The sequence below is a fragment of the Stylophora pistillata genome, chromosome 4, assembly GCF_964205215.1.
Source record: "Stylophora pistillata chromosome 4, jaStyPist1.2, whole genome shotgun sequence".
Classification (NCBI taxonomy): Eukaryota; Metazoa; Cnidaria; class Anthozoa; order Scleractinia; family Pocilloporidae; genus Stylophora; species Stylophora pistillata.
This window is the reverse complement of record NC_142522.1, coordinates 23555905-23570502: the sequence shown is the minus strand read 5'-3', so window position 1 is coordinate 23570502 and position 14598 is coordinate 23555905. Positions and strand designations below refer to the sequence as shown.

The 14598-nt window shown below is 37.8% G+C and overlaps 1 protein-coding gene across 2 annotated transcripts; it reads right to left on the bottom strand.

Annotated features, from left to right (window-relative positions):
- Window positions 1-1055: 1055 nt before the first annotated feature.
- Window positions 1056-14254, bottom strand: LOC111335202 (protein-associating with the carboxyl-terminal domain of ezrin). Of its 2 annotated transcripts, XM_022941054.2 has the most exons (16): window positions 13838-14254; window positions 12874-13059; window positions 12087-12203; window positions 10222-10278; window positions 9685-9784; window positions 9274-9335; window positions 7929-7972; window positions 7465-7542; window positions 6584-6723; window positions 6061-6124; window positions 5134-5269; window positions 3684-3824; window positions 3439-3466; window positions 2696-3072; window positions 1816-2277; window positions 1056-1247 (listed from the first exon to the last, which is right to left on the bottom strand). In XM_022941054.2, exons 1-16 carry the CDS (start codon window positions 14021-14023, stop codon window positions 1206-1208), a joined length of 2220 nt encoding a protein of 739 aa, XP_022796789.2. In that variant the 5' UTR covers window positions 14024-14254; the 3' UTR covers window positions 1056-1205. The 2 variants fall into 2 exon arrangements, with proteins under 2 accessions (XP_022796789.2, XP_088615280.1); XM_088759154.1 differs by lacking the exon at window positions 3684-3824 and having other exon boundaries at window positions 13838-14157.
- Window positions 14255-14598: the final 344 nt, after the last annotated feature.

Here is a 14598-nt window from a genome sequence, read left to right as displayed (position 1 = left end):
AAAGGTGCCAAACACATAACAACAAGGGTAAATTTTGTGATTACAGGTGTCTAGTTCTCATAGAAAAACGCCTCTCCTAGCGAGTTATTTATATTTCAAGCGTCGCTGGTAATTAACCTGTTCATATTTGAAAATGTAACCTTTCTCTTTCCCCATCTAAAAAGTAAAACAAAGAAAAAGCCATCTACGTACAATTTTGGCTCTTCGGAAGGTGGAACAATAATCGTGACTGATTAACTTCGCATTGGACCAACGGGACTCTCATAAGAATAGCTGAGATCCTAAGGAGTGCAGTGGCGACTGAAAATCGCCCTTTTTAAAATTGAAAAATGTGGCCTTCATTGACCACTACCCAAATGGCTCTTATCAGGGCCAAACTAAGAAACTAGGTCTGGATCTTGCAACACACTCCTGACGTTTCTGCGTCTAAGAATTCTCATTAAAAAAAAAAAAAAAAAACGATTCTCAGTCCTTCCCTTACGAAGTACCAGAAATGGCCACTTTGATCTATCTTTCCAACCGTTAAAAAATGATGCAAATTTAAAAGAAGAGAGAAGACGGTGAACAATAGAATGGTAAACAAGCAACTGTTTTCGACAATGAAAACTGAGACTACACCATTCCCATATTTACCTTGTCTAAATGGAATTGGTATCAAGGTGTCATGTTACTCTGTATGAGTAAAATGAAAATATATTACCGTGCGTGTTGGTAAACAATAATAATTAATTTATTCATTTCGCTCTAACGCATTATCTTCTAATATTACAACATTCTCGCCAAATAACTTTATAAAATATACAATGTTCTCTGTTGTTCATTTCATTTCTCGTTAAAACTTCTGTTTACAAATTCGATAAAACCTACAAGGGAGGGAAATTCATTGAAAATGGGAATTAAATAAAAATGGCCACGAAGAATGACAAATAACTAAATGATAAGATGGGGAAAGGTGTACACATCGGAAAAATTAAGGATTGCTCGTTCTATTTTTCTTGCGGTCGATATCAACATGGGCCGTACTTTTGCTTTTAAATGTCCACAGTACTGCGGTTTCATTTGAAAATGAACAATTTAGATGCATTTTCTTCTATCCTCTACCTTAGACAATCAGGAGATTTTCAAATTGATCAATCATGAGTTAAATAAAACTACGATCTGATCAAGGGGGAGATTGGATTGTTTCTTAAAACAGGAACTCCTCGCTAGTCAAAATCTTCCCAATCATCACCCCAGCCACTTTCCACCTGAAAGAAAAAAGAAAAGAGAATCTCATTCACACTATGTCACAAACAACTGTTATGATATTCTTACCACACCACAAGGGATCAAGGGAACTTTTCCTCTGATGACAAGATTGTCAAAGCGCTGGATCGAAGGCTAAGGAAGGGTGCTAAGACATGCGTACGACAAGTCATATTGTTTAAGATGCTTAGAGAGACAGAAACGTAAATATCCGCAATTACTTTGAGCTTTGTTTTCGATAGATTTGAAACAAGAATGTTCGTTAATGAATAGACCATGCAGGTATGCCCTATCAAAAGTCCAAGAAAATCACTTTTCTATGATACACCAGCTTGTTCACGTTGATAATAGAGTAGAAAAAAATTGAGAGTAAAACCCCCTTGACAGGCAGATCAAATTGATTTTTTCCCTTTTCTTTACACCGTGACCCAGCCCCTGCTGTTCGAAGGGTGACTAACGCTATCCTGTGCTAGATAGATCTCTACACAATAGAGAGCGCTGTCCGCCCTTTAAAGAACTGGACCCTCAGATTCACAGGTTTGCACAGGCCATCCAACCTCTAAGCCATACCTGTGACGTGTCTTCTACCATTGCCAATTTAGAACTCAGTTCTGCACCTTGGGATTTTCCAGGTTCACCATCTGAATTTTTCGCCTTAAAAGTCAATGACGGCTCCATATCAGCGAAGTAATCAGGCTCTCTTGAGCGAACTTCCATTCGCGTTATTTCAAATTCACTACCCGGTCTCTCTTCACTTTGCCGTCTTGTTTTCGAAGACTTGTTTGTTTTGATTGAAGATTTTTCAGAACCAAGCTTTAATGCGTTCGAACGTGTCGACGCACTAGGTTTCGATGGATAGCCCTCTTTATTGCGAGAGAAAGGGGAAGGTCCGTTCAATTTCCCCGCTGGCAGGAAGGTATTAACATCAACGTCATTCATTTCTAGTTTGTCCTGTTCGCTGTTAGTAACACTCTGATCGTCACTCCAGTAAGCAACACCTTGCTCGACAGTTGCTTGGCTTGAACGGCTGCTCTGAGAACATAAGCGTGTCAAAAATCGAAATTAAAGAAAAAAAATTCTACGTTACCATCTTTGTGCGAGTTGTTACTTAGTACTGTGTTCATAAACATAAAACTGACCAGCACTTTCACAAGAACCGAGCGATGAATTTTACCTACATTCTTCGTCATGTTCACTTTCTTTTGTTCTAAGTACACTTCCGAGTTCGAATGACACAGTTGAATCTAACCTGAATATTTGTATTTTGAGGGATCAAACTTTCTTACCCTTTTTTAACCTTACTACCCTGCAAGTCTTCTTTTAGTTATTCTTTTTTTAATAGCGTCGATTCGTAAAGCATGTTAAAAAACACAAATTCAGAGCTTTATCCAAAGACACAAAATGAAAGTAACTTCCTTTTATTGGCTAAGGCCTGGATAAATCTCCTTACCTTTGCGTCTGACCGCGAGGAGTTTGGGGACCCATCAAGTTCTTTCCATTGTTCAAACTCTTCCTGATCAGAGTCCCCTTGGGGGACAACTAAGTCTATTAGTCTCTTGGGAGACGATTGTTTCGCTATTCTTTCTTTCTCTCGTTCCAATCTGCGCCGTTCCATCTCTTTTTTTCTCTCCTCTTTTCTCTTCTCCATTTCTTGCCTTCGTTTTTCCCTTTCCTGTTTTCGAATTTTATCGTTAGTATTACGTGTGAATGTCTGCACGGTGCCGTCTGACTCTGGGCTCAACTTGTTCTCAAAGTCGATGACTCCACTGACATTCGCGGGACCAATGTTTCTGATCTTCTTTTCCTTAATGACATTATTTGTGGATACTGAAAAGCAAGTGGGTGGTTAGGGAACGGTTAGGCATCGGAAGGGGAGGGGGGGAGGGGTCGGAAGATTTTCGTTGTGTCACGATAAAATTTATCTAATCCCCCTTAAGGCTTTGTAATATTCTTATGACTGAACCCCCCCTCTCCATTCCCCCTGAAAACCATGTGAGCTCTCCTAAATCCTCCAGACCCCCCCTTCCTTTCCATGCAAAAAAATAATGACGGGTCTCTGTGGACGCAAACCGACAAGGGTTGTAATCATGAAATATCAAGATGAGAAAATAAAGAAGAAAAAAAGAGGTTAAAACTGAAATGGGCGTAGGTTATTAAGGTAGGACACAACATGCTTTGATCGTGGGAACTTACTTGTTGGCATGCTCTCAGAACCATTGAACTGAAAAGAAAAAACAAAACACGAACCTTCAAAGACTGAGAACGAATACAGCAAATTTAAGCGATGTTAGCTGAAACGAATTAGCCCCCCTCCCACCCTACCCCCCCCCTCTCTCTTCCTTCGTGGACATCACAAAGAATTATACGGATTGCTAAAAGATACTGCAGTTCCTAAGCGAGCGCAGGCTCTCCCCGTTTCCATTTCAATTGGTTTATACCTTAGGTCTCCCTTCGATGAAGTGCTTTCTTCTTTCTCCACCAACAACCACATTCGCTCCTAATACAGGTACCATGACTGACAAGGCAGAAAATGTGGCCGCGACTATTCTGTCATCTGTTTCTCTCAGACCAATCAACATCTTCGAGAAAAGTTAAAAATAATCAAAACAGTTGTTCACCAATGGAAGCCAGACAAGAGGAAAGAAGAAACACGATTCAATCAACATTGTTAATTTTTCTTTTCAGCATAAGGAGGAAAGCTGGAGTACTTCGGTGTACAATGGAACACCGTCTTAGGGCGGTCCCACACTTAAACTGTTCCGATTTCCTCCCTTTCCGTTCATATACTTTTCCTTGTTAAGAAGTTAGGAGAATTTCGTGTTACCTCACGACACCACCCTCAAGCTGATAATCTAGTCTATCTTCATCACCTTTTTTCTGATTGATACATCGATATTGTAAGGAAGAGTAACATGTTTAAAAATAACTTGTTGTTAATTCAACCAACCTCGTACATCAATACAACCTCGATCTCGTGTCCAAAACGAATTGAAAAAGTCCGTCGAATTTCTTATTCAAAAGCTCATTAATAGGTAAATCCCGTTGTTATAATTAAATATCTATGTCTATAGCCTTGAGGTGTCCGTATTCACATAATGGTACCCAATTTGACTCATCATTCAAACCAATTGCAGCCTGTGTAGCTAAATCTTATTTTGGTGTGTTTGTGCTTTGAAATGTTACGCAGCGGGGTAGAGAAGACGATCGGCGATGCCGCGAAAGCTCCGCAATCCGCTGCTCGTTTCCACGGTTTCCCGTTCTGTACATTAATTAACAGCCCAATGAAAACGCCACACACACATGCTTACCCATCTAGAACCGTTTTATACGGCGGCAAAATGTGAATCTGGTGGTTTCGTCCCATTGCTAGTTCGTCCCCTACCACTTTTGCGAATTCACTCCCGAATTAAAAAAAGTTTACCCCCACCCAAACCAGTTCGCCTCAAAACCTCAACAAGTGAAAAGAGTTGGGGTGAACTAGCAAAGATGGGATTGAACTTGCTTGGCCACAAGGGGCGAACCGGGAAAGGTAGGGGTGAACTTGTCTTACCGCAAATGGCGAACTCTTGATTGGGGGGGGGGGGGAGACTTTCAATGGGGCGAAACCTCCATAAATCGAATCGATTGTGACAAACGCCCGTTTTTGACGTAAACGCAGTGAATCGGTACTTTGAGGACAAAAGAATACATCTTACTCGGGAAAAAAGCCTTTCTTAGTCAGCTCGAATGCTAAACAAATTTTCAATCAGGTGAAAGGAATAAAAAAATGCACCGCGCAGAAAATACGTGTTGGGAAGCTTTTCAGTTGATCTTGCTTACTAAGTTTTAGATTAAGACTCTGGCACAGTCTTTCCTTAGCCATTGACCTCTACTTAAGTAGAAGCATACCTGAGGTAGAATGAAATTTTCCAGAACTTCTTTCGCAAAAGAGGTGGCATAGAGACCAAAATACTTGAGAAGAATCATCCGGACGTGTCCGTCCCTGATGGACCATAGAGTCATTAAAATGGGGATGCAGTGTTCTCTGAAAGGAGACAACAAGGTAGAGCAATTTTCAGTCGAGTGTAGAAAGACATCTTGGATTGCGCTGGGTTTCCTTACCTTTGTTTCTGATTGGCTCAGGAAACTAGCGTCTTTCTCTCAACCAATCTTATTCAAGACTATAACCAATTACCACTTGATTCCTCGCGATTTCCCGCCGTTCAGGCGGGAAATCGTTACTGAGTCTGATTGGCTCCTTGTGATCTGCGTTCTGATTGGCTATTAGGATAACTTTGATTTTCGTTTTTCTACACTCAATCGAGAAGTGCTCTATTAGCAGAATGTCTCTGCTTGATAGAGATTATTGCACGCCAGGAAGACCTTTTACTTCTTCTCTAAAACACAATATGACTGCTTTGATGTTTTTATGAAAAATCGACAAAATTTGCCTACATATTATTTTCCTTAGGAAAACGTAAATTTTGAGGAAACTTCAAAGTCTTACAGACCTTTTGAAGTTACAATACATAAAATGGCTTGAAAATAAAAAAGACAAATAAGAAATCAACTTGGAGGGTAACATATACATATAATTTAAATATGTTGTTTCATGTCCTTAGAAATGACTATAGAAAACGCAAGAAATTAAGAAGTGCATAAAAGCTTCATAGATTCTTAAGTTAGAGTAGAGTACTGAAAATTAAGAATCTCTCACTAAGTTAGAAAAACTAAGTTGGAAAAACCCGCGAGGTAAACCCAATATAAGCTAAAACCTGCTGTAGTTTAAACGTTTGGGCGGTCTGTGGTAGCCCCACAGGAAAGGGGAATCATTACCTGAACAGCTCATCTGGTAGCACTGGAGTGAGGTTGCTTGACTGGTAATCAGCATCGTTACCATCTGAAAGTAAATGGATTCTTTAACATTTAAAATTGATTACCACGAATAAAACATTCCCGATATTAGAAGCCGGAGTTACGGAAATCCTCCAATACAAGCAACAGACATTAGCCAAATAAGGGCCTCCCTTGGATAAAAGCAATACATACAGTTTTAAGTAAATTCTTGCAGATTTTGTCTGTGATCTCTCCCTTGCAGAGTTTAGTTACCTTTAACTTGCAACATGTGCTCATCGAAAAACCTTGCTGTAAACGATGGTAATAGACCACTTTCATAAATGGCTGCCGGATTAACATTCTTTTGCTTAAATTCAAATTAGCCCTTCTGGCCTCGCTTGAGATAATGTATTCTTTTGAATTTTGTACTGGAGAACGAGGCCAGAAGGGCTAATTTAAATTTAAACAAAAGAATATTAATCCGGCAGCCTTTTATGAAAGTGGTCTATAAACAACACTTTACCTTTGATAGGAGTCAGGAGATGAGGGAGGAAATTTTTCTCTGCACTAGGGTCCGCCAGAACAAATCTTGACATCAATCTTGGAAGCATTCGCCTGGCAACAAGTTTTGGTGGAATTGTTGTCAACTTGTAGGCTAGAGAACTGAATCGAACACATCCTCAGTTAAAAAAACCTATTCCTGTCAAAAACCTGACCACTTAAAGTTAGGAACGAGGCCAACTCTGTCAATCCTGTCGATCCCTGTCAATCCTGTTGATCCCTGTCAATCCTGTCGATCCCTGTCAATCCTGTTGATCCCTGTCAATCCTGTCAGTCCCTGTCAATCCTGTCAATCCCTGTCAATCCTGTCTTCTCCCTACACACCCCACTTCATGTCTGTGTACCACTCGTTTGGGCCGCGCGCGTCATGTAACTAACCACTAAGGGTCGGTTATTTAAACAAAGTTCAGCTGTTGTTTAACAAAACCGCGTTTTAGGCTAATATCAATTTAGCCGAACCTTTTATCTGAACATTTATTTCTGTGAACAGTGTTAAAAAGGGCCGAAAGCTAATAGTGAAAGGATATTTATTTAATTAAATCAACCCTCAAAGAGAATACCCGAGGCCCCAAACGGCGGTTTGAGTTAGACCTCGTTTAAATAACAGGCCCAATGTGATTCGAGACTGATTAAGAAAAGTACCAAAGCTGGTAATACAAAACTTATCAGGTAGAAGTTGTTCCCTTGATTTAACACCGTATTCTTGTAATTAATTTACAAGGAAATGTGTAGCAGCTACAAGGGAGAATTGAGCATGGACACTACTCTTGAGGATAAAGGTCACTCTCAGGGTTTAGGCTTCAATTTGAACTCCTCTAACGTAGCTGAAAGTAACTTCCATACCTGAAGAATTTCTCTTTTTCCACATCAGTTTTAATGGTTATTTGGTTGAGAAATGTCATTATCTCCAAAAAGCCGCTCCTAGTGATTGTAAAAAAAAAGAGGCCCTCAAATTAAAATCTTACAAGTCATTTGCAGTGTGAAAAGATTTTGATATTGGAGGGATGTGCATCTCTCTTAGATGAGCAGCAGTTAGAGACAAGAACTACATAACATTCTACACAGTTTTTTAAAGATAGGAAATTTAAAAAATGGTGTGATTTGTAAATTTTTAGCTTAGTTTGTGGCATCAATGTTATAAAAAACTGTTATAAAGTCTTGTTACTTTCCCAGGGCATTGAGTAGGAATTCTTACAAACTGAGAGGGTTTTCAAATTCACAGCTATTTGAATGAATGTACCATTTTATGCTATTGCTATGAAGTTCTGCACCAAAACTTACAAAAACTTTGAAAAGCTTTAACAAACCTGAAGAATTCATCACTAAGAAGACTGGAAAACTGAGGCCTCATCTGGAACAAATATCAAGAAAATGTCTGAACATAAAAGCATGAACTGCAAAGGTGACCTACAGAAGCAGAGCACTACTTGGAGATAACCATGATTGAAAATACAAATGTAGTGATGAATCAAGTCATAGCACTACTTGGAGATAACCATGATTGAAAATACAAATGTAGTGATGAATCAAGTCATAGCACTACTTGGAGATAACCATGATTGAAAATACAAATGTAGTGATGAATCAAGTCATAGCACTACTTGGAGATAACCATGATTGAAAATACAAATGTAGTGATGAATCAAGTCATAGCACTACTTGGAGATAACCATGATTGAAAATATAAATGTAGTGATGAATCAAGTCGTAGGAGCACAAGGCAAGTGACTACTGGTCAACGGTGAATTTCATGATAGAGGTTTTGCATGGCAGCCATGTTGCATAGCAGGAAAAATGAAAATATTTTTCATAAGAAAGAAAAATTTTTCCCATGAGAAAAATAATCCTGCCATGCAACATGGCTGCCATGCAAAACCTCTATAAACTATCAGTACTGATTATTTACCAAAAAGGCAATGAAAATGTCTGAAGCTCAAAAATAAAAAGTTGTCCTGCCACCTTGACAATTAAATACACCTGTGACATTTACTGCTGTCGTTGGTGTCAAATGATTCAAGTGACCTACATGTAATTGATATTTTGGTTGTATCATTCACTGATGATTGTGATTACTGTGAAAAAAAAAAATTATACTACATACATTGGCTGTAAGAAAATTATGCCTGTCATGGCTGACTAAGAGAAACAACTTTGACAGTGCCTATTATTTACATCTGTGTAGGGCCTGTAATAACAATTATTTATTACACGACTCGGGCAGTCAGAGGGCCAATAACTAAAATCAACCAATCAAAATGCTCTATTGCCCGTCAATATTGTCTCAGTATTGGATCGGGCACTGTCCCGAATGGTCCCGAATGATACCGCACTTGTGTCCCTTTGAACTTTAGTCGTATAATAAATCTCTTATTAACCAAGCTTGCTCGGGACCGTACTGGAAGAATATCGGCCCTCGGTCTTTTTTGTACAGACCTCGCTGCACTCGGTCCGTACTGTCAAGGCCTCGGGTCTATATTCTCCCAATACGGCCCTTGGACTTGGTTAATAAGACATATATAAATGCTAGCTTTTCATCAAATTCCTACCTGGTGATGATGAATTATTTGTTGAAACACAAAAAAAATTGCTATCATAATGGAAACCTGCTAAGTCAACAATAAAATATGCCTGGAGTATTTTTCTTAAAAGTACCTGAGGATTTTCATGGAGGAATAAACTCTGCATCTTTTCTCCAAAATTTTCCCCTACATCTCCTAGAGCAAGTTAAATTAAGGAAATTTAAAACAATTACTAGAAAAAGCAGGGCATGTTGAATGAACAATCAATGGCAAACTTTCTGCACTTCAAAGCCTTAATTTGTTGGAGAAAAAATGTTTTGGGTTTCAAACTTCCTTTAAAAAAGGGATTAAATTTTTCTTGAGGTAAAAAAAGTAGAATTAAAAAGATTCACATGGTATCACAGATAAACTGATTTGACAGCATCCCATGCTCAGAGATCAAAGTTACATGTATTGACTTATGGAATAAACCTCTTCATGTTTTTACACAACAACATTGCTAATTTACAGTATTTTCAATCAGAGGGAAATGTGTAATAGTTACCTAAATCTGTGCGAGTGTCCAAGATGTCACTTACAAACATACCAAAGCCATATGCATCGAGGGCATGACCAGTCTTTAAAGTGACATTTACACGACCCTCCTGATAAAAGAGGCAGTAAATCAGTAAGTTTTTGAAGAGATACCTGTATGGTACATTTGGGGATATGGTGGTGATTACTGGGATAAGTGACATGGTTACTATAATTATATTAAAACCTCAGAATGAGAGCTTAGGTGACAACAAAAAAAAAGTAATTAGCAGCCATGGAAAGCTGTTGCAGCATTGCTGACCATGCTAGCTGATGAGCACAACATAAAAGCATGCTTCACATGAGACTGAAACAGCTATCCATGGCTGCATGCAAACTCAATAATCTAATAATAACAATAGTTGTAACAAAAATAGTTATGTACTAATAATCATAACAACAGAAATGTATTCTTAGCTTCTAACTCTTGCCAGTGCACAGCCATAGTTTTAAGAAACAGAACACTGATAATTATAACAAAATACAAGTTACTCATGACAGGAATAACCTTTTCTTCAGGAGAAATAGACTTGGTATCCCTTTGTGCTCTTGTACCTGACAAAAACTTGAAAAAGAAGAAACAACCATGACATCAATTTTGGCATACAATTTTGCACAATATCTTTAAGACTTACAAACATGTTCCCTGTACCCTTTATTAATTTTGAAGAGAAGGACAATAAAATGAATGATTAGCAAACCAATTAGACCAAAGGGGTACACTGAATGAATAAATTAAATAAAAATTTAAATAAAATACAAAAATAAATGTTAGTATAACTTATAAAGACATGATCATAGTAATCTAAATTTCATAGTTTTTATGATCATATAAATTTATCCTTAGCATGTTCACAGTTAAAGGTGAATTATCAGGGAAGTGTGATGAAATGCTGAGGGGTAACCTTGTTTATCAAAAACTAGATCATTGGATAATGCAATTCAAGACTTTTTGTTGGCTCAGCCATTATGATATATCAGCCAATATACCATAATCTACAAATATGGCAAGCGTACGTTTCAGCTTAAGATTAAAAGGGAGCTAAAAATTTAAGAAAATTTAATAATTTAATTTAACGTTTTTAACAAAACAATTATTCCACTCGCACTTGTTGGATATGAGATGATTATAGCCAACGAGGTGCGTAGCACCGAGTTGGCTATCTATCATCTCATATCCAACGTGCGCTTGTGGAATAATTGTTAAGTAGACTGGCATCCCATTCAGGGGGGAGTAGTTTTACTATCTCATAGTTGTTTCAAGTTAACCCTTTACACATTAACATCAGTATGCATATTCTCCATACATATAAAATACATAATTATATATATAATAAAATGCTGACGCCCGATCTCAACCTTAACAACAACATGTAAAGCCCTATTGATCAGCACATGCAAATATGCACTATATAAACCTGAAGCAAGCAAGCAAGCTATTCTCTATGCATTTCCCAAGATGCTGACAAGGAAAATTTATTGAACAATCAAGAGCTTCTTCAGTTAGCGATCATTTCGTTTATTCTCGTGTCCTTACTGTTTGATTTAGGGATGATATTGTGAGGAGAAACTAGATGCTGGTCACTCTTAGAGGTTAAGGAATATTAAGGAACCCAGATGAGTCAATCAGCTCAACTATGTAAGTATGTATGTATGTATTGACGAATATTTATACAGGGTGGCCCAGTTTAGCAGATAGCTAGTTTAAATGGGGCCCTGTGAACACCCACCCATCTCACCCCAGGGTGGGACATCCATCACACAGTAATCTCATGCGTGGGAAATTAATGTCTCCTACCCCTAACCCTGCAGGAGACAGGGCCTACAGTTTATTCGTCCTTATCCGAGAAGACTAGAACATCTATCCACTTCTTGATAGACTGACTTACTCCTCGTTGTTATTCCACAAGTTAGTTTACAGAACTATTGAAATTAAAGCTAAATGTATAATTTCTTGGTCCAATATTTTCTTCCTCTAAACTATTGATTATTTATGAGAATATCATCTGAGAGAAAGAAAAAATCAGGGAATGAACCAAAACAAATAAGGAATGATATAACATTACTGGATTTTTCCAATTTTCTGACAAATTCGTAGCAAATAAAAACTACAGATTGAAGAGCTGGTCATTGAAAGATTATAAAAGTTGACATGTTTCCTCCATCATTGATAAAAGCAAATATATTTAGGACCAAAGAAAAGTTTAGAGTCAGTGCAACAAAGTACAAGTTCATGCAAAAGCTACCAGTGAAGCAAGGCTTGAAGTGTAAACATCTTTAAACTCTTCAAGAAAGGAGGAAAGCAATCTCTCTTTCAAGAAGTGTAAATTGATGTACTAGAGACACAGCATCACAAATCTCACATAACCCTACCTCATTTGTTAATTCAGAAAATCTGCATACATGTTCCATTCCACCAAGTCTCCATCCCCAGTCATTGTCACTAACATACACGGATGACATGCAAACATTGTTGTGTGACAGACCACCCTTAAAAATGTCAACAACATGATATTAATTACTCACCATCATGGGAGATGCATCTGCACAGAGTTTTATTATGAGGCTAACTCTTTATTCTAGAACTGCTCTCACTGCCTCTCACTACCTAATTATAGTAAGTAGCAAATTCTCCTAAAGCCATGGAGAGCCAACATTCCACACACTAACCTTATAATTTATTGGAATACCCACTTTTATATAAAAGGGTTCAAAATAATTATATTTCTTCTGCTCAAGCAAGCGAGTTACACATATTGAAAAATTTCAGAGAGGAGTCCTTGCCTGATTTTAGTAGCGGTAGAATTAATTTGTGGGACTAACTTCTTTCTAGCCTAAACTATCATGGAGAAACACTTCCTCCAATAGGCCTGCCTCAAGGTCAGATATTTTTGTGACAAACCCTTTTTAATCAAAGATTTTCTGTCAATAGCACTGCTATTTTCCCTATTATGTCCTGATAGCCATAAAATTAGTAGACAATGGCAAGATATGACAATCAAATTGAAAAAGAGGAAATGACATTTCAACTGCTATTAAGGTTTAAACTAAGGATAAAAAAGGATCAAATTAAACAAAGCAGTCTCCAGGCAGGCAGTAGAAACTACAACTTATTCTCTCGTTTTCAGGTAAAAGCATGAAACATGTTGAAAAAATTCACCTTTTCGTGCAAAAATACAAGAGCTTCAACAACATTATAGAGTCCAGCAACAATCTCCAATGTGTCTAAACTCTTTAAAACAGATTCTAAAGGCTTGACTGGTTCTGTCACCATACAAAACTCTTCTGAGCTGTCATAAGACCAATGATGTTTAAGAATGGTTGGATGTTTAAGAGTTTTGAGACACTGAAAAAGATAAATAGTAACTATTATGGATGTAAAAATAGTAATCTTTTTCCCAATAAAACTATTGTATTATGACAATAAGAAAACTGTAATTAACAATTTGTCATTCATCATTTATCAATCAACTTGCATGATACCAGAAGTTTCAAAAACTCTTTCAAAAGCGGCTGCCAAAGGTGAACTAAGCAGACTTACCCTGAAAAGGACTGCGAGGCAAAATATAGACATAAGAACATGCTTGCAGGCTAAACAGATGGCAGTAGAAAGTCATAAATGGGTGGTGATCGACAGCTAGTAACCCCCTGGATATCAATAATTCATCAATATAATTTTTTTAGCTCCTAGGGACACAAGATCTTCTTTTTACAGGTTGGATTATAAGCATAACAACTTATTTATTTGTAATTTTTTGTTCAGTAAATAGTTTGCAGCAGGGAGTGAGAATCTATCGTGTTGTTGATCATTGTACAGTCTGTAGCATGGGTGAGGGGACTCCTGAATAGACAGTTGTAAGTACAAGTTCCTGATTTTTCGGCCTACAACCTGAAAGGAACATATCATCAGATTCAATTACTTGACTGTAACCTGACTTGAATCTGAAGATGAATTCTTAGGTCGTAAAAATTTCAGTCACGAACCAACAACACCACCTTTCAGAACTACCCATCACAAGGACGATAAGACAACACCACTGACAGTTTTTTAATTTTTTTTTTCACGACATTTCTAAGTCTGAGGTTACGTGGCGTGACACAGTATCCATTATAACATATTTTACCTGTGCAGCTTTAGAAATCCTTTCATAATCACTATTATTTTCTTTCTCTTTCTTCTCATGGACAAAAACAGTAACTTTGAGGCCATCTTGTTTCTTTTTCGCTTCGTAAATACACCATTCTTTGCTAACACATTCGACTGGTTCATCCAGCTCGTAATCTTTTTCAACACTACATTCTGATCCCATGGCAGGCCAGTCGCACCATAAATGATTCAATCCAACAAAAGGCAGAATATGTCCTTTTACCTTGACCAGCGGATATCGTAAGAGGAACCATTCATCAGCTCGCGTGACGTACGCTGAATGACACGCGAAAAAAACGCGTCTGAACGCACCACTAATTTTTTCTTTTTTTAACTTTAAAATGTTCAAGGATAAACTGCTTCGATGGAAGACTTCGCGGAAGACTTCACCTTGTCATTGTGTAAACCAGATAAAACATAAGAAGATTTAGGAAAGACTTCCACCGTTTGTAACTGAAAGCAGCCATGTTTAACACTATGCGCTCTTTACATGTCAGCGGGTTACCTTTTGGTGGTATATGCAAACTTTTTCCGTATCTCGAATAACTCTTATGCGAGTTGCTGAAGTGACGTATGGTTAAATTGAGTCGTGTTTACGTCACTCAGATGAAAAAGTTCTTGGTGAAAAAGCATTGGACCCAGTTAGTTATGCAAACTTCTTAAAAAAGACGTAGATGATAGGTAAATTTGAGCAAGTACCGCACCCGAGAAACTGTTGACTGAAAAGAACGTAACCTA

Bases quoted from the DNA above. Each gene is read 5' to 3' on its own strand.
- LOC111335202 (XM_022941054.2), bottom strand. From the start codon at position 14,023: ATGGGATCAGAATGTAGTGTTGAAAAAGATTACGAGCTGGATGAACCA. The intron at 9,336-9,684 runs GTAACTATTACA...AACTTGCTCTAG, and splicing joins GGACACTCGCACAGATTTAG to GAGATGTAGGGGAAAATTTT. The intron at 7,973-9,273 runs GTACTTTTAAGA...TATTTGTTCCAG, and splicing joins TCCTCCATGAAAATCCTCAG to ATGAGGCCTCAGTTTTCCAG.